We start from the raw sequence: 15,839 nt of genomic DNA, 5'->3' as shown, positions 1-15,839 counted from the left end.
GTGGGGCTGGGGGGAGGGAAGGGCAGAGGGAGACGGGCTCCAGGGTACCTCAGGCAGGAGCTGGTGGGACGCATCTGGCTCGGGGGTGGAATGGAACTTTACTCCCTAGGAACGTGCCAGCCTTGGGAGGGGTGTCCTTCCAGGGCCAGCCTGGGCCCAGAGGTGCCGGCATCAGACACAGAAAGACATGGTAACGTCTACCTCCCAACTCCCGGTCTCCATCTCCCATCTGTAAGAGGAGGGTTGGCCTGAGCAGCTCTCCTCCGTCCAGTTCTGAACAGCTCCCTGGACCTCCCGACATGCTGGTCCAAGCCCTCTGGAGGCAGTGAGGCAGCCAGGCCAAGCCCAGCCCCACTGGCCCCTGCACTTCCAGGCCCCCAGGAGACCCCCAGCCAGTGCCTCTATGGAGGAGCAGGCCGGGGAGCGGGGGCTCAGCCCGGAGGAGGATAGTTTCCACACGTGGCACAGAGGCTCCAGGTGGGAGTAATAGAGGGTTGTCGGCTGAGAGGACGGGGTAATCGAGGCAAAGCCCACGCCACGAGCGCACTGGGAACAATGCGGCTGCGCCCTGGCCTCCCACGGGCTGGCTGTGAGCTGGCAGTCCCAGCCGGGTCCTTCTGGGAGGGGCCACACTGGGTCCCTGTCGCGCTGTCCTCCTCCACCTCCCACCGCGCCCCATCCCGTCTCTTCCCTGCCACAGTATGACGGGTGATTAATGCTGAAGGTCACAGAGCACAGAACATTTCTGCAAATAAACAGGCCCCTGCATTTGCTCGCTTTCATAAACACAGGGACATCTGCGGGCAGTCAAACAAGGCTGGAGACAAACCCCACATGCCTCAGAGGCCCCAGGGGCACGCACTGCCCACCAAGGGAGAGAGGCCCAGCTGGCTCCCCCGGAGGGGCCTGGAGCTCCTGACCCGCAACCATCAGAGCTGCTGGTCCTGCGTGGGCCAGGGCTCAGGTCTGCACTGGCTCACGGAAGTGTGGATCAGCAGCGCTGTCCAGGGGGACGGCAAGGGGCTTGCAGGGGAAGGCTGAGGCTCACAGGGGTGGTGACCTGCCCAAAGCCACGCAGTGACAGCCAGGAGGGGGTCTGACTCCGCATCCAGCCCCCTCTCCATGCGCCCAGGGCCCCCCATGCAAGGTGACTCCTCATAGGAGAAACCACGGTGAGGCCCAGGGTCCTGCGGCTCCAACGTCCCACCCAGCAGCACCAGGGATTCAGAGCAGTCCTCCTAACTCCAGAAAAAGAAACAACACCAGGGCCGCAGGCCCCGGCACCCGGAAGGGATGTTTGTTTATTGATAGAAAACAGGCCAAGTCCGGAGAGGCCCAGGACCGAAATATCCTTCTGGAAGGCAGAAGTCCCACAGTGCCGGGGAGTGCAGGGGTCAGCTTGGCTCCGTCTTGCCAGGGTGGGTGGGATCCTCGTCCTCACCCGTTTCTGGAGCAGCAGTGGATGTGGGGGCCCCTGCAGCCTCCAGAACCAGTTCCAGGGCCCCCTCGCCAGCCACACGGCGCACCTGCTCGCCTCTGGCCGCCAGGATCTCTTCGATATTTCTGAGAGGCAGGGAGGCAACGTGGCTCTTCGGGTCCCCCTACCCCTGCCCTGCACTTCAGTCCCCTCAGGGCACCCCATGGCCAGGCCAGAGCTGTGAGTGCCATGCCCAGCACTCCTGTGGCATCAGGCCACAGGGGCACTTCAGACGCTGGCCCGTGCACCCCCACCAGCCCTGTGTCTCGGCCGGTAAGCACCACCTCAGGAAACCAGTCCCACCCTCTATGCACCAGAGGGAAGTCTGCACAGCCCTGGGTCTGATGGGAGGACAGCCCCAGCCCCAAGGGCCAGGCACCACCAAGCACCTGGCACGCTGGTCTCAGACCTGCTGCCGCTGTTACTGTCCTGTCCTCAGATGAGAACGCGGAGCTCAGAGGGCAAAGGGCACGCCCAGGACCTCCCAGCCAGGTGGCGGCCAGGCAAGGTCCAGACCAGGCTCCCCACACCACCTCCACTGCTCTCCCAGCAGCCAGGGCCCACGCCCCAAGCCTTGATATGGGCCAGCCACCCCGAGATGGCAGAGAGGGACAAGGCTGGCAGTGAGGGCAGAAGGCAGGCAAAGAGGCAGGGCCACGGGGCAAGATTTAGCATCTAAAATGGACCCACTACGTGGGGCAGACTTACACTAAAAAGCTGTCTGGGGTTTATTGGAAATTCTCATTTAACTGTGTGTCTCGTATTGACAAGGTGGCTGGATGGCCAAGGTGGGATCTATAAACCTCCACACGAGGGGAACGTTCCCCGAGGGAGGCCGGGGTCCTTCTGGGTGGGCTCCTGGCCCAGCCCTGGGGTACAGGCCTCACCTCTTTCCATTCAGGTCCGAGAACCAGCCCAGGTTGTCTGCGATTATGTGGTGGTTCTGGCAGCCCGGGCAGGTCACAATGACCACGCCTTGGTGATAGGCCAGCTTGGAGATGCGCTTGGAGGACCTAGTCCCACAGACCTGGCTAGGACAGGACAGCTAGTGAGGCTGTGAGCGCCGCAATGCACCTCTCGGGAAGACCCACCCCTCGAGGGGTAACTCCACCCACCTCACCCTCTCCGGGGGAGGCCCCTCCCCTGAGATAGCTCCACCCACCCACACTCCCTCTTGGGAAGACCCGCCCATCGAGGGATAGCTCCACCCACCTCACCCTCTCTGAGGAAGGCCCCGCCTCCGAGGGATAGCTCCACCCACCCCACACGCGCTCTCGGGAAGACCTGCCCCTCGAGGGGTAGCTCCACCCACCTCACCCTCTCCGGGGAAGGCCCCGCCCCTGGGAAATAGCTCCACCCATCCCACACCCTCTCCCCGGAAGACCTGCCCCTCGAGGCTCCACTCCCGTCACGCTCTCCAGGGAAGGCCCCGCCCCAGGGACAGCTTCACCTCTTCTCATGGTCCGACCCCGCTCCCTCCCAGAAGGCCTCACATCCACCTCGCCCCAAGGGATGGCTCCACCTCTTCCTGCGACTTGACCCCGCCCCCTCCCGGAAGACCGCCCCCTTCCGGAAGACCGCCGCCCCCCGCCCCCGGGCTGCCTCTCCCCGCAGGCCGTCTAGCTCCAGGTGTGGGTCTGGCTCTGGCTCCGGCTCCGTCCCGCCGCGCGCCCACCTTGCAGGTATAGACGAGCTGGTAGTGCGCCGCCTCCACGCGTCCCAGCGCCGCCGCGGGTCCCGGCCCCGGCTCGGAGCTTGAGCGCCGCCAGCCCCAGGCCAAGGCCCGCCGCCTCCCTGCGACCTCCGTGCGGGCCCCGCGGCCCCACAGCCGCCTCAGGCAGGACTCCCGGGGCTGCACGCGGCACAGCAGCCTCGGCGCGCTGCCCAGCGCCGCCCGCAGCATCCCGCCCGCCGACTCGGTCCGCCCAGCCCCGGCCCCGCCCCCCCGCCATCTTGGAAGCCGGCACCGGGCGGAAGCGGCCTGTCTGGGCCTCCGGGCTGGGGCGCGCTGCGCTCTGCCGCCCCCTGGCAGCTTGGTGGGGGCCCTGCGCCCACGTGCTGCCCGCACCCCGAGAACATCGCGGGTCCGCAGCGAGGAGGGACGGTCGCAGGGCTGCTCGCGAGTGTGGGAGCGGGAATTCGGGTCACCCGTGTTATTTATTTAAGTAGCCGCGTTTTCTAACACTTCTACAATGCATACGTGTATCGTGTGTTACACGGTGAAATAGAACAGACCCTCAAGTTACACAAACGCGTGTGCACGGGGTGGCGAGCACCCGCGTGGGCTCCGCGAGCCGAAGTCCGCTTAACAGAACACTCCAACGCCCGGCGGCCCGGCTGCGGCTTTCAGGGCACCAGACTCCTGGTTCCAAGCCCAGGGCGTCGGCACCCCTGGGTGGCAGGGCCGGTGGGCGTGCCCTGGGCCGGCCCGCGCTGCTGCGGCTAGGAGCCCTCGGTGTCGCTGTTGTCGCTGCCCGTGGTGTTCTCCCGGTCCGCCTCCCCCTGCCGCCAGCCGTTGTGCATCTTCCTGAGGGCACGCTTCCTGCGAAGACACAGGAGTCTCAGGCGCAGACCCGGCTGCCCCTCCCCAGTCCGCTTTGGAGGAGGCTGGGCGCCACCTGCCTACCTGCGGTAGTTCTCAAAACTCTCTTTGAGGCGTCGCCGCTCCTTCTCTGGGGGCTCCCCGCTGCTCAGGCCTGCGTCCTGGAGAAGGGGGAAGGCTGGGTCTCTGGCCAGCACCCCGAGGGACCCCCACCCTTCTCACGCACCCCCCACTGGCCCCTGCAACTGAAGACTGGTGGGGAGGCAGGGAGCCCAGACAGCCTCAGCCCAGCTCAAGGCCAAGCTCGCCCTGGGGGGCCTGCCGGTACCCCGGGAGGGGAGCCGGTATGGGCATCCTGCATTTCAGATGCCAGGACACGCCCAGGAGGCCAAGCCACGGCTCCAGCCTGGGCTCCAGGCCTTTGTTTCTGCAACAAAGCCCGAGGCAGCCCTTGCTGTCAGGGCTCCTGTGCCAACCTACTCAGGGTTGATGCTGCTATCTGCTCTAAAGGCCCCCAAGAAACCAGGACCCAGCACATCCACCTCCAAGCCCCTGCAAGCTGCTGCAGTGCCCCAGAAAGGAGGGTGGTCCCCTTCACATCCCAGACACTGCACCCCAAGCACGGAGGACAGAGACCTCGTGGTCACCCGTCAGCCTTCGGGACCACTGCAGGGGGTGCCCAGGGTGAGGAGCCACCCTCCCTGTGATAAGTCACCCCGAGGCCCACAGCTGGGGGAGCCCATCCCGGGACAGCCTTACATGGGGGGTCAGTGAAAGCTGCTCCTGGTGCAGAGCTGCAAAGGGCTGCTCCCGGCTCCCACCGTCGGCCAGGCCGCCTGGAAAGGAGAATCATTCCTGCGGGGTCTGCCCACCCCACCTGCAGGGCCACGCACAGCCGGGCTGCCACACCCCTCCTCGGCATTGCTGACGCCCTGTGGGGCTGTCTTCCAAGGCCTGGTGGGACCCCCATGTGGGTCCAGTGTAGACTGCATTCTGTAGGTGACACTGGGGCCTGTGGCCGCCTTGCCTGTTCATTGCCCCAGGAGGCCGCTGGACAGCAACCCAGGCCCAGCACTCCCGCCAGTGACTGCCTCTCCTCCCCCACCCCAGGGGACACTTGTCCTGCCAACTGGGGCCCCAGGTTCCAACTGGGCTCTGTGGTCTGTTCTCTGGGTGCCATGGCCATTTTACTTATCCCCCAGCCCCAGCTTCCCCATCTGTGGAGTGCGGGTGGTGGAAGCAGAGACAGGCGCTTGTCATAGGCTGCCTGTGCTGAAGATGGGCCTCGCTCAGGGCAGCTGGGAGGCCTCCGGGCGCACAGCCGTCACCTCCTCACCTTTGTCGGAGAACCGGCTGCCCCCCAGGCAGGAAGGCCTCGCAGACCTCGGGGGAGCTTAAGCCTGGGTGGGGCCTGAGCTGCACTGCCCCCCATCACTCCAAAGCATCTGTGGGCATGTCAGCCCTGGGGAGAGGGTTGGGGACACCACGTTGGCTGTCCAGTCCCTCCCGAAGCGGGGGCTGGGGTACTGCAGCAACTGGGAGAAAACCGTCAAGTGGCTGGACCCCTCAGAACCCGCCAGGACCTGGGCAGACTAGGGATCGGGACCCTTGGGCAGAAACCACGTACATCCAGTCTTAGCCGTGCCTCCAGGAGGGCCAGACAGGGGTTATCCTGGTGGCTGGCAGCCCCTCCTTAGAGCCGGCACCCTCCCCTGCTCACCCTCCGACCTTCACACCTGCCTCCTGGGGCTTCTGCCACAGCCACCCCAGGGGATGGAAGCAGTGCCTGAGCTGGACTCCTGGGTCCTGCTCGCCTCTGTGCCCGTGTAGGGGCTCAGCATCCCCACGTTCAGGTGTTCTGGGCTGCGGCCAAAGGTGCTGGTCTTCACTTCTCCATCTGCAGCTCCATCTTCCCGTTCCGCCTCAGCTTGGAGGCCACAGCCCGGTGCTCAGGGAGCTTGTCTGACTCCCATGCAGCCTCCCAGGGCCCCTCTCCTGGGCCCTCCCCCACCCCCGCCTGACACCACATTGAGAGCAAACACCTACCCCGTAGACACGGTCCGCTCAGCACTCAGGGGCTGCTCCCAGCTAGCGACCCCAGTCCTTCTCCAGACGGGCAGAGGGGGCCTGCCCCACCGCTAGAAGCCCCTGCCACTGCCCCGCCCCACGGCCCCGGGACACAGCAGGCCCTTGGCCACCCCTGCATTGGGCCCTGTCCCTCAAGCCCCATGGGGTCCCGTCTCACCCCACTTTCTAGCCTCGTGCACCTGGGCATTTGCTCATTGCCACCTCCCTCTGCCCAAAAGGAAGCTTGGAGCAGGCAGGACTCTGCACCGTGGGGGCTGCCCTGAGGGACGCCACACTCCCCGCCACAGGGAACACTTGTCCCACCAGCCGGTGCCCCAGGTTCCAGCTGGGCCCTGTGGTCTGTTCTCTGGGTGCCATGGCCATTTTACTTATCCCCCAGCCCCAGCTTCCCCATCTGTGGAGTGAGGGTGGTAGAGGCAGAGACGGGCGCGTGTCACGCACGGCTGCCTGCTCTGAAGATGGGGCAGCCGGGAGGCCTCCGGGTGCACAGCCGTCACCTCCTCACCTTTGTCTGAGAGCTGGGTGTCCTCCAGGTCCTGGGGGAGCGAGAGCTTCGGAAGAGAGGCGAGATGTCCTGTTAGGCCCCTCTGCCAGGGACTGGACCTGGCCACACTGCCCACCCCGGCTCTTGGCTGTTGCTGCCACCCCCTGCACAGAGCTTCTCAGCGACTCAGGCGCCCAGCCGGGAAGGTCCTGCCATGAGGGTGCCAGGTGGTGGGCACTGTCCTTACCCTTTGAGCTGTCGGAGGCCTTAGTGTGCGGCCGCCTGCTCTTCCTCCACCCAGCCTAGCCACCAAGCAGGACCACATGACGGGGAGTGTGGGGCCGTGCCTGGTGGCAGCTTGGGTGAAGGAGGGGCAGCCCTGTGCCGGCTGGGGTCTCACTCACCTCCTGGGAGCTCCTGGGTGAGCCATCCTCCAGGTCGGAGCTCTGTAGTCATAGAAAATGGGGTGAGTGGGCTGTGGGGGCCTAGGGCTCCCCAGGCACGGGGTAGACAGGGCACAGAGCGGGATCCTCCAGGGGGCCCTGGGCATGCCCTCAGCCGCAACAGCCCCTTCCATGACCAGAACCACCTGCTAGGCTGCCTGATGGCCAGGCCCAGGCCCCACCCCGGCCCTGCAGTCCCACTTCCTGTTGGGGCCCCAATCTGCCCCTGTGCCCTCACCGCCCCCCGCCCCGACCGCGAGGAGGGGCTCCGTTAGGTTGGGGCCCATCACAGAGAAGGGTTGGGTCGGGAAGGCCAGGGCCAGGGCGTCCTGAGGCTCCATGCCCCCTGAGCCCTGCATGCCCCTAGCTCCCCTCCCTGCCCCATGTGCCAGGCCCACCAGGACGAGCATCTCCAGCTGCTGCCGCCTGAGCCTGCCCTCCGCGGCCAGGAGCTGCGCCTCACGCTGGAACAGCTGCAGCTGCAGCTCGTCAGCCTTCTCGCCCAGCTCCCGCACGTGCTTGCGCAGCGCGTCCTTCTCCTGCAGGCCCCGGGCGTGCAGGGTGTGCAGCTCCTCCCGTGTGGCGATGGCCTGACGGGACAGCGCAAGGCCAACCCTCAGCGAGGCCCCCAAGCTCGCCCTGGGTCCTTAGCCTGACCACCCAACTCCCAGCAGCGGCCCCGCGGACATCAAGCCGCTGGCCGCAGAGGCCAGCCCCAGTCCCTCCCTTTTTGTGCTCTGCAGACATGAAGCCAGCATTGGAGGGATTGTAAAGGTGACAGTTAAGACAACATAAGGAAGGCTCACACTCGGAATAGGCCCTGCAGCCCCCCTCTGTGTCCTCCCACGCCTGCACCCCCACACGTGCACACGGAATGAATTTTGGTTGCGGCTTGATATGGAGAGCCTGACCGTCCATAGCTAAGACTCCTTCACAAACACAGCACACTTTACCATCCCTGTCCCCACCGTGGACGCTGAGGTGCAGGAGCAAACGTGCAGACAGACGATGGCCTGACCACCCATGCAGCAGAAGCTGGGAGGGCCTCACCTAACGCCTGCTGCCCAGACTCGAGCAAAGACTGGCAGCTTCCCTAATCCCTGCCCACCCCCCATCCCCCACACAGCCCCGAGGGAGGCCCTTCCCTGGGAGCTGCCCCAACCCCCATGGGGGCACAGCTGAACCTGCCCTTTCTTCCCTGCCTTGGGGTGGGCCGGGTGCGAGTGAGGCCGTGGAGGGGCCCCTACAGGAGCTCCGAGCCTGCGCTTCTCGGGGGCAGGGGCTTCCTTTATGGCCCCAGGGGTCTCGTTTTAAGGCTCCTGATTCGGGCAAACTGCCGTCCAGCATTCGCTGAAGCAGCAGTGATGTCCATCAGAAACAACCCCAGAATGGGACTTGGGACGGGACCTGGGAAGCAGACACAGCCCTGCCCTTGCTGCCACCTCAGCCTCTCAAGTAGCTGGGGCCACAGGCACTGGCCACCATGCCAAATTTTTTTTTTTTTAGATGGAGTCTCACTCTGTCACCCAGGCTGCAGTGCAGTGGCGTGATCTCAGCTTACTGCAACCACCGCCTCCTGGATTCAAGTGATTCTCCTGCCTCAGTCTCGTGAGTAGCTAGGATTACAGGTGCCCACCAATACGCCTGGCTAGTTTTTGTATTTTTAGTAGAGACAGGGTTTCACCGTGCTGGCCAGACTGGTCTCGAACTCCTGACCTCAAGTGATCCACCCACCTCGCCCTTCCAGAGTGTTGGGATTACAGGGTTGAGCCACCGCATCCAGCCAAGATTGTTTTTCAAGATTAAAAAAAGCTACTGGTAAAACAAGACAGAAGGCTTCCATTTTCATAAAACAAAAACTAAAAGAAAAAAGAGAAAGAAAGAAAAAAAGATTCTTTCCTATGATCCATGTTAGAGGGGGGAAAAAAAAGGAGGAGGAAGGAAGGGAGGAGACAAGAAAGAGGGAAGGGGAGGGGAGGGGAGGGGAGGGGAGGGGAAGGGGAGGGGAGGGAAGGGGAGGGGAGGTGGGGGGAGGGGGAAGGGAGGTGGGGGAGGGGGAGGGGAGGGGAGGTGGGGGAGGGGAAGGGAGGGAAGGGGAGGGGAGGGGAGGGAAGGGGAGGGGGAGGGGAGGTGGGGGGAGGGGGAGGGGAGGGGAGGTGGGGGAGGGGAGGGGAAGGGAAGGGAGGGGAGGGGAGGGGAGGGAAAGGGGAGGGGAGGGAAGGGGAGGGGAAGGGGAGGGGAAGGGAAGGGAGGGAAGGAATATATCTGTTAAGGTGGAGCCGGACGGTAGAAGTTTCCCCTGACAGCAGGCTGGGGTGGGGGAGTATTGACTTCATCAGTTTACTTTTTTTTTTTTTTTTGAGACGGAGTTTCGCTCTTGTTACCCAGGCTGGAGTGCAATGGCGCGATCTCGGCTCACCACAACCTCCGCCTCCTGGGTTCAGGCAATTCTCCTGCCTCAGCCTCCTAAGTAGCTGGGATTACAGGCACGCGCCACCACGCCCAGCTAATTTTTTGTATTTTTAGTAGAGACGGGGTTTCACCATGTTGACCAGGACGGTCTCCATCTCTTGACCTCGTGATCCACCCGCCTCGGCCTCCCAAAGTGCTGGGATTACAGGCGTGAGCCACCGCGCCCGGCCTCAGTTTAGTTTTTTTTAGTGTTAGATATTCCTTCTGTCATTTAAAAAACAGGCCATTGTGTCGGCTTAACCTGCAATCCCAGCGCTTTGGGAGGCTGAGGCCAGAGGATTGCTTGAGGCCAGTAGTTTGAGGCCAGCCTGGGTGACATAGCGAGACCCCATCTCAAAAATAACAAAGATTAAAAGCCCTCTGACAACTGCCCTCAAGGGCTGTGGCCCTGGGGCACCCACCTCGAATGGGGCACTCTGTCCCGCCCCCATGAGCGCCCACCTGGTCCCGCTCGACGGCGACCTCCTCCATCTGCAGCAGGACGGCCTCGATGCGGTCCCTGTACACTCTGGAGTCCTTGCGCAGGGCCCGGCACTGCAGCTCCAGCGTCTCCTTCTCCTCCATGCACTGCAGGGGGTAGCAGCTCAGCCCCCAAGGCCGGAGGCCCCCCATTCTGACCCGTGGCGGGTGCTCCAGCTAGGAGCTCAGGAACATGGGTCAGGTCAGCTGGGATGTTGGGGGAGGCCATAGGAGTCCCCAGGCACCTACCGACCCGCCCTTCCAGACCACGGCAGCGCAGGGCTCTCCCGCAGCCCTCAGGCACTGTTGTGCCCAGCTACAGTAAGCCCATGGCCTTTGCCAGGGGGTGCAGGTGAGCAAGGAGTGGGCACTATCCACTGTGCCTCCAGGAGTGGGTGAGTGGAGACGCTGCACTGGGGTCCCCGCACCCCACCTTCCAGACGGAGTGGGCGGAGCTCAGCCCACCCAGCCCGGTGTGGCCCCCAAGGGCCACGTGTCGCCGCCTACGCTCGTACCCGGGCGTGACGGGCCTCGCCCTGGCGGAGGTCCTTGCGCAGGGAGAAGATGGTGCTGGCCTGCTCCTGGTGGTCCCGCAGCGCCTGCCTCCAGTCCTCTTCCAGCACCTGGATGTAGGGGCTGCTCCCGTCCAGCTTCCCCTCCTGAAGGGGGCAAAAAGCAATGGCCCGGCTGGGAAGGCCCACGCCGCCCGGCCAGGCTGCACCCGCCCCACCTGCGCCCGCCCTGCCCGCGGCCCCACCTGAACCGAGGCCTCCAGCTCCTGCACGCGGGCCTGCAGCAGGGCCTTCTCCTGCTGCAGCTCCCACAGCAGCTCCTGGCTGGGCCGCTGCTCCATGGCGTGCCTGAGCTTCAGCGTGTGTTTGCGCTCCACCTTGCAATCGTCCTCGGCCTTCATGAGGCTGTGCTTGAGCCGGTCGATCTGCGGAAGGCCGGGTGAGCCCGGGGTCCACTCCAGGTGCTGACAGCCGACCCACGGGGCCGCCCCCGACCTGCAGACCCCGCCAGGCCAGGCGAGGGGGGCCACCCTGGTTCCCTGGGGCAGCGGGCGCACCTCCAGCTGCAGGTCGCGGTTCCGCATGAGCGCGGCGCCCTTCTCCTCGCTCTGGCGCGCCAGGCGCATGGCCAGGTCGTAGTTCTCCTCCTTGCAGCGCTTGAGCTCGCGGCCGCCGGCCTCGCACTCCTCCTTGAGCCTCTGCACGCGCTCCTGGTGCTTGCGTAGCAGGCTGTCCTTCACCCGCAGCTCCTTGATGAAGTCGTCCTTGGAGCTCAGCAGCGCGGTCAGGTCCTGCACTTTCTTCTGCAGCTTCATGACCTCGGTCATCAGCAGCTGCGTCAGGCCTGACTCCCCGGACGCATCTGTGGGCCAGGCCAGTGTCAGACAGGGCCCGCGTTCCCCGGCGATCCGGCTCCATCATGCCTCGCGCTGTGGCAGGAGCTCGGGGCTCCTAGGCGTGTGGGCCTGGCAGATGACCCGGCACCGCCGCCCGGCCCCCTTCCCCGTCACTCACCGATGATCATGGAGAAAACGCGGGCTGGCTCCTTGCCCGTGACCTTCTTGTACAGTTGCGGGTAGTAGAGCTCTAGGCTCTCGAGGAAGGCCACGTAGCCCTTGTGGCCTGTCCGCTGCAGGATGTCCAGGAGAACACCTGCGGGCCGGAGAGGCTGAACTAGGGGCGGGGCGCTGGCGGGGCAGAGGGCTGGGTGGGTGGGCCCGGGGGCGGGGAGAGGTGGAGGCTGGTACGCAGAGGAGGTGCGCTGCGGTCTGGGTCGTGGATGAGGCACCCTGAGGGTCTGGGTACCAGGCTGGGGGCAAAGGGCTGCCCACCTGCCCCTTGGCTGTCTCAGGAGTCCCTGCTGTGGTGGGAGCCCCATGGCCCCTCTTGGCAGCACCAAGCCGGCAAGAGAGGGCTGGGGGGTGGGGCGGCCACCTGTCAGGGTTGAGTGTGCGCCTCACTGGGTGGCCAGGGGCAAAGCTGGGCGGGGCTCCTCTGGGGTCGAGGGACAGGGTCGCAGAGCCTGCAGCCACCTCCAAGCAGGCTCCTTGGTTGGGTTTGGGGCCGGGAGCCTCTGGGACAGCACTGACCCACTTTCCGTTTGCGGATGACCAGGCTGGGGTCACTGAGCACCTGCTCCTCATCATCGGGGTTCAGGACCTTGCACTGCCGCAGGTAGGGCGTGATGCGCAAGGGGTCAATGACCGAGGTGAGCATCACCCGGAAGCCCTCCAGGGCACTCCAGCACTCGTCATCATTCTCGTAGTCCGACATGGCCCCCGCAGGCAGGCTGGGGAGAGTTGAGGCAGCCACTGAGCGTGACACCGGCTCCTGCCCCCACCCAGGCCTGCTCCCTTCTCAGATGCTGGGCCAGGGCTCTTGTCAGGGCTGTCAAGGGGGTCAGCCCAGGGGCATCCGGGAGAGGTGCCCGTCCCCACAGCCGGATCCCCCAGGGAGGCAGCAGAGACACAGTGACCCCCTCCCCTTCAGGCCCCTCCACAGCCTTTCCTAGCCCCTGTTGCTGCCCCTTGGCCTTCCTGTCACCCAGATATGCACCCAGGGAGGCACAGATGGGTCCGAGAGAGGAACTCCCTCTTCAGCATGACCCCCCTCTGGCCTCTGCATCCTGGACACTCCCAATTCGCCCTGGAGCCTGCAAGGGCAGCCACCTCCATGGGTGGAGTGGGTGGAGGTGTGAGCACCTGCCTGGCACTAATGCCAGGCCAAGCTGGGTGAGAGCGGGTTGGCCTGTGACCCTCCCACCAGCACAGCAGCCGGGGGAGCCGGTCCTTTTGGGACTTCCTCATTCCCCTGACCGACACCCGCTCACATCCCGGGCTGTGCCCTCCCTCCTCCATGGCCGGCTGCTGATGATGCAACAGTGGCCACCCAGCCCTGCCACAGCTGCCAGGGTCACTGTACCAGCCGAGAAGAGCTGCCCACAGGAGTGTGTCTCTGTCACCCCCGACCTCCTGGCCCCACAACCCTGGGAAGAGCTGTGAGTGTTGCCCCGGCCAGCCAGGAGTGCTGCTGTGGCGTTTTCTCCAGGTTGGTAGGTGCTGGGCACCAGTGAATCCCTGGACTCTTCTCCTGCCCCAGCGAGGCCCAGCCCCGGCCAGCCCCTCCAGGACCATCTCGCTGGCTGCAGCAAAAGAACTACCCATGTTGGGACCAGCCACTGCTGTCCCTGTCTGCCAGCATGGTGGAAGTGTCCACCGCTGAAAGCCACTCCCTCCGGGACTGCGACTGGGCCAAGGCGGGGAGCGCCCACACGGTCCTGCCTCCCACGCAAGACCCCGCTCCTCAGACAGCCTCCTGCCCCGCTGGGAAAGTTGATTTCCAGCCCAAAGGAGCTGGGTCACCTCTCCTGGAGACACAGTTGCCCCAGGCTTGGTCTTTTGAGGATTTTCTCAACTTCCTGCTGTGCTTTGTCATTCCATTCAGGCCAATTTTGACAGACAAGGGGCTGAACAGAAGCACCACCCACGCGGCAGACAGTCCTGGGAACACTGGGCCCCTTCCTTGCCTCCCCAGCCTGAATCCAGAGTCCCACCTGCCTTGGCTGGTAATTCCACTGAAGTGAACACGTCCCTGCCCAGTGGCCGTGAAACGGACGGGGCCGCACGCGGAGGCTGCCCAGCTCCCTGTGGGAAGCCTCACGCTGCTCTGGGGCATCAGCGCCAGGATCCTGAACGAGACCGACACCAACCTTCCTGGCCACCTTTCAGAAAAGCACCAGACCTACCCACCTGAGGGTCCAGGACCCACCTGACCGCAGACGAACCAGGAGCCTGGGCTGCGGAGCCTCTGGGAGATGCTCCCCGTGACTGCAGTGAAGAGGAGCACCCTGGGACGCCTGTGCACTTCCTGATGGGTTCTGGTTAACTCCGCAGTCCCACCAGTCCTCCCACAGGGGGACAGTCCCTGGCGGCCTGCCTTCTGATTCGCCCAGCCCAGGAGGCCCCAAGAGGTGGGGCAGAGGGAAGTGGAAGTCCTCTGCCCTCCAGGGAAGCTGCTCCCAGCACTCCCAGCCTGTCTGGTGGCCAGGGGTCCTGGGGCTGCCTTAGAGGACTAGCCCTGGCGCCTGGCAAGCAGGAGAGCAGAGGCCCCCAGGGGGCCCGACGAGGTCAGCCCACACCCAGCTGCTTTGGACTGGTCACAGACTTCTGGAGGCTTCTTCAGTGGGGCATGCTGTGTGCGAACACCCTCGCCCTCGCCAGCATCAAGGGCCAGCGGGGCAGGGCTGGGCCAGCGGGTATGGCCAGACCCTCAGGGCACGTGCATGGGAGCACACAGTCACACAGCATGACCAGAACACACCTTGGTCACAAAAGGGCTGCAGCCTACCTCGTGGCCCCCAGGAGGCCACTGCAGCCTGCCCGGGGCCACGGCACCAGCCACCACCCAGCTGCACTCGGGAGAAACGTCCCTTCCAGAAGTGTTGCTCGACTTCGTTATTTATGCATATGACGAGGCATCCCTGCTGTTCACCAGGATGCACGTGGGGACTAAGGCCACTCCCAGGGTCCCCCAAACCAGCTTCAGAAGGGCCAGTGATGGCAGGGCACAGCTCCGTCCCCATCCACACAGCAGGCAGCAGACTGTGCCTGAACCGTGCACTTCAGCATGTGGGCTGCCAGAGCTTCGTCCCTGCAGGCTTGGGAACCCCCAGGCCCCGGCTCACCCGGTAAAGCTGGTTGAACTGAGTTGCCGCCCAGCAGCTTTGGCAAGGGGCCACCAGGCCGGAAGGGCGGGAAGCTGGTGTGGCGCTCACCTACCCCTCCCAGCCTCTAGCCCTCAGGCCTCTGCAGGGACAGCACCTGACACCATGCATTGAAGAGTGGACAGTTAGGGTCCTCCCGGGCACTCGGGATGGTCTGTTAGGGTCCTCCTGGGCACTCGGGGCGGACACCTGGGGTCCTCCTGGGCACTGGGGGCGGACACTTAGGGTCCTCCTGGGCACTCGGGGCGGACACTTAGGGTCCTCCTGGGCACTGGGGGCGGACACTTAGGGTCCTCCCGGGCTCTCGGGGCGGACTGTTAGGGTCCTCGTGGGCACTCAGGGCGGATACCTGGGGTCCTCCTGGGCACTGGGGGCGGACAGTTAGGGTCCTCGTGGGCTCTTGGGAAAGCCACGTTCCAGGGGGCTGTGCCCCTGACCAGCAGCATGAGTGTGCGGGCAGAAGTGCCGTCCTGGGCCCTGCTGAGAGTGGGTGCGAGCTGGTGCCAGGCCCTCATGAGCCAGTGTTTCCCCAGCTTGTAGAACGAGGACCCCAGTGTCTTCCTTGTGGTGTGTGTCTTTAGGATTGAACACGTGTCATGTTCTCTAACCACATCAGAAGTAAGCTAAAAATCAGTAACAGGGATCTGGAAAATCCCTATGTGGAAATGAAATATACCTCTACATCACCCACAGGCCAGAGGGGCCCCCAGGAGAGGGGCACCAGCCACCAGAGAACCAGGCACAGGAACACATGTTCGGGAGCCAGGCTGGCCGGGTGCCCACAGCTGAGTCCCCACAGTGGTCCCAGTGAAGGAGTGAAGCCCACAGGAGCACCAAGGGCCTGAGGACGCCGGCACGGAGCAAAGGAAAGGCTGTGAGGGGACAGACGGGGAAGACGAGGCCTGGTCTTGTGCCAAGAAAGGCCCACGCAAAAGGAACAGTGAAGGCGGGTGTGGGGGGTGCCATGTCTGGGTAGCCAGGTCACCTGTTCCAGGGAAGCCCGGCTCGGCCTGAAGGACAGCCACAGATGCTGTCCAAGGAATGGGCGAAGGCCTGCGTCTCTGCCAGGAGGGCGGCCAGGTACAGGGGCTCGAGGACCACAGTGCTGAGCCCCAGCATCCTGCTGTCCCCGAACTGCCT

At 64.7% G+C, this 15,839-nt stretch overlaps 2 protein-coding genes across 2 annotated transcripts; both read right to left on the bottom strand.

Annotated features, from left to right (window-relative positions):
* Window positions 1-1,283: 1,283 nt before the first annotated feature.
* Window positions 1,284-3,380, bottom strand: DNLZ (DNL-type zinc finger). Its single transcript, XM_021671443.2, has 3 exons — window positions 3,153-3,380; window positions 2,365-2,504; window positions 1,284-1,563 (listed from the first exon to the last, which is right to left on the bottom strand). The coding sequence occupies exons 1-3, from the start codon at window positions 3,378-3,380 to the stop codon at window positions 1,395-1,397; spliced, it is 537 nt and encodes a 178-aa protein (XP_021527118.2). The 3' UTR covers window positions 1,284-1,394.
* Window positions 3,381-3,906: 526 nt separating this feature from the next.
* On the bottom strand, window positions 3,907-13,842 carry CARD9 (caspase recruitment domain family member 9). Its single transcript, XM_012445249.3, has 13 exons — window positions 13,745-13,842; window positions 12,067-12,266; window positions 11,492-11,629; window positions 11,035-11,339; window positions 10,723-10,902; window positions 10,481-10,624; window positions 9,948-10,073; window positions 7,433-7,624; window positions 6,996-7,037; window positions 6,613-6,658; window positions 4,779-4,855; window positions 4,104-4,180; window positions 3,907-4,019 (listed from the first exon to the last, which is right to left on the bottom strand). The coding sequence occupies exons 2-13, from the start codon at window positions 12,248-12,250 to the stop codon at window positions 3,920-3,922; spliced, it is 1,611 nt and encodes a 536-aa protein (XP_012300672.1). The 5' UTR covers window positions 12,251-12,266; window positions 13,745-13,842; the 3' UTR covers window positions 3,907-3,919.
* Window positions 13,843-15,839: the final 1,997 nt, after the last annotated feature.

Source organism: Aotus nancymaae, unplaced genomic scaffold (assembly GCF_030222135.1).
Source record: "Aotus nancymaae isolate 86718 unplaced genomic scaffold, 86718_ANA_hifiasm-v0.15.2.pri h1tg000063l, whole genome shotgun sequence".
NCBI classification, from domain to species: Eukaryota; Metazoa; Chordata; class Mammalia; order Primates; family Aotidae; genus Aotus; species Aotus nancymaae.
The sequence above is the reverse complement of the archived record's forward strand: the minus strand, read 5'-3'. Positions and strand labels throughout refer to the sequence as shown.

What these genes read in the sequence shown, in the direction of transcription:
- DNLZ (XM_021671443.2), bottom strand. Translation starts at nt 3,380, where the DNA reads ATGCTGCGGGCGGCGCTGGGCAGCGCGCCGAGGCTGCTGTGCCGCGTG. An exon ending in AGCTCGTCTATACCTGCAAG is followed by an intron (nt 2,505 to 3,152) that starts GTGGGCGCGCGG and finishes TGTCCTAGCCAG; the next exon opens with GTCTGTGGGACTAGGTCCTC. An exon ending in TCGGACCTGAATGGAAAGAG is followed by an intron (nt 1,564 to 2,364) that starts GTGAGGCCTGTA and finishes CCTGCCTCTCAG; the next exon opens with AAATATCGAAGAGATCCTGG.
- CARD9 (XM_012445249.3), bottom strand. Translation starts at nt 12,250, where the DNA reads ATGTCGGACTACGAGAATGATGACGAGTGCTGGAGTGCCCTGGAGGGC. An exon ending in AGCTGGAGATGCTCGTCCTG is followed by an intron (nt 7,038 to 7,432) that starts GTGGGCCTGGCA and finishes CTATGACTACAG; the next exon opens with AGCTCCGACCTGGAGGATGG. An exon ending in AGTTTTGAGAACTACCGCAG is followed by an intron (nt 4,020 to 4,103) that starts GTAGGCAGGTGG and finishes GTGTCTTCGCAG; the next exon opens with GAAGCGTGCCCTCAGGAAGA.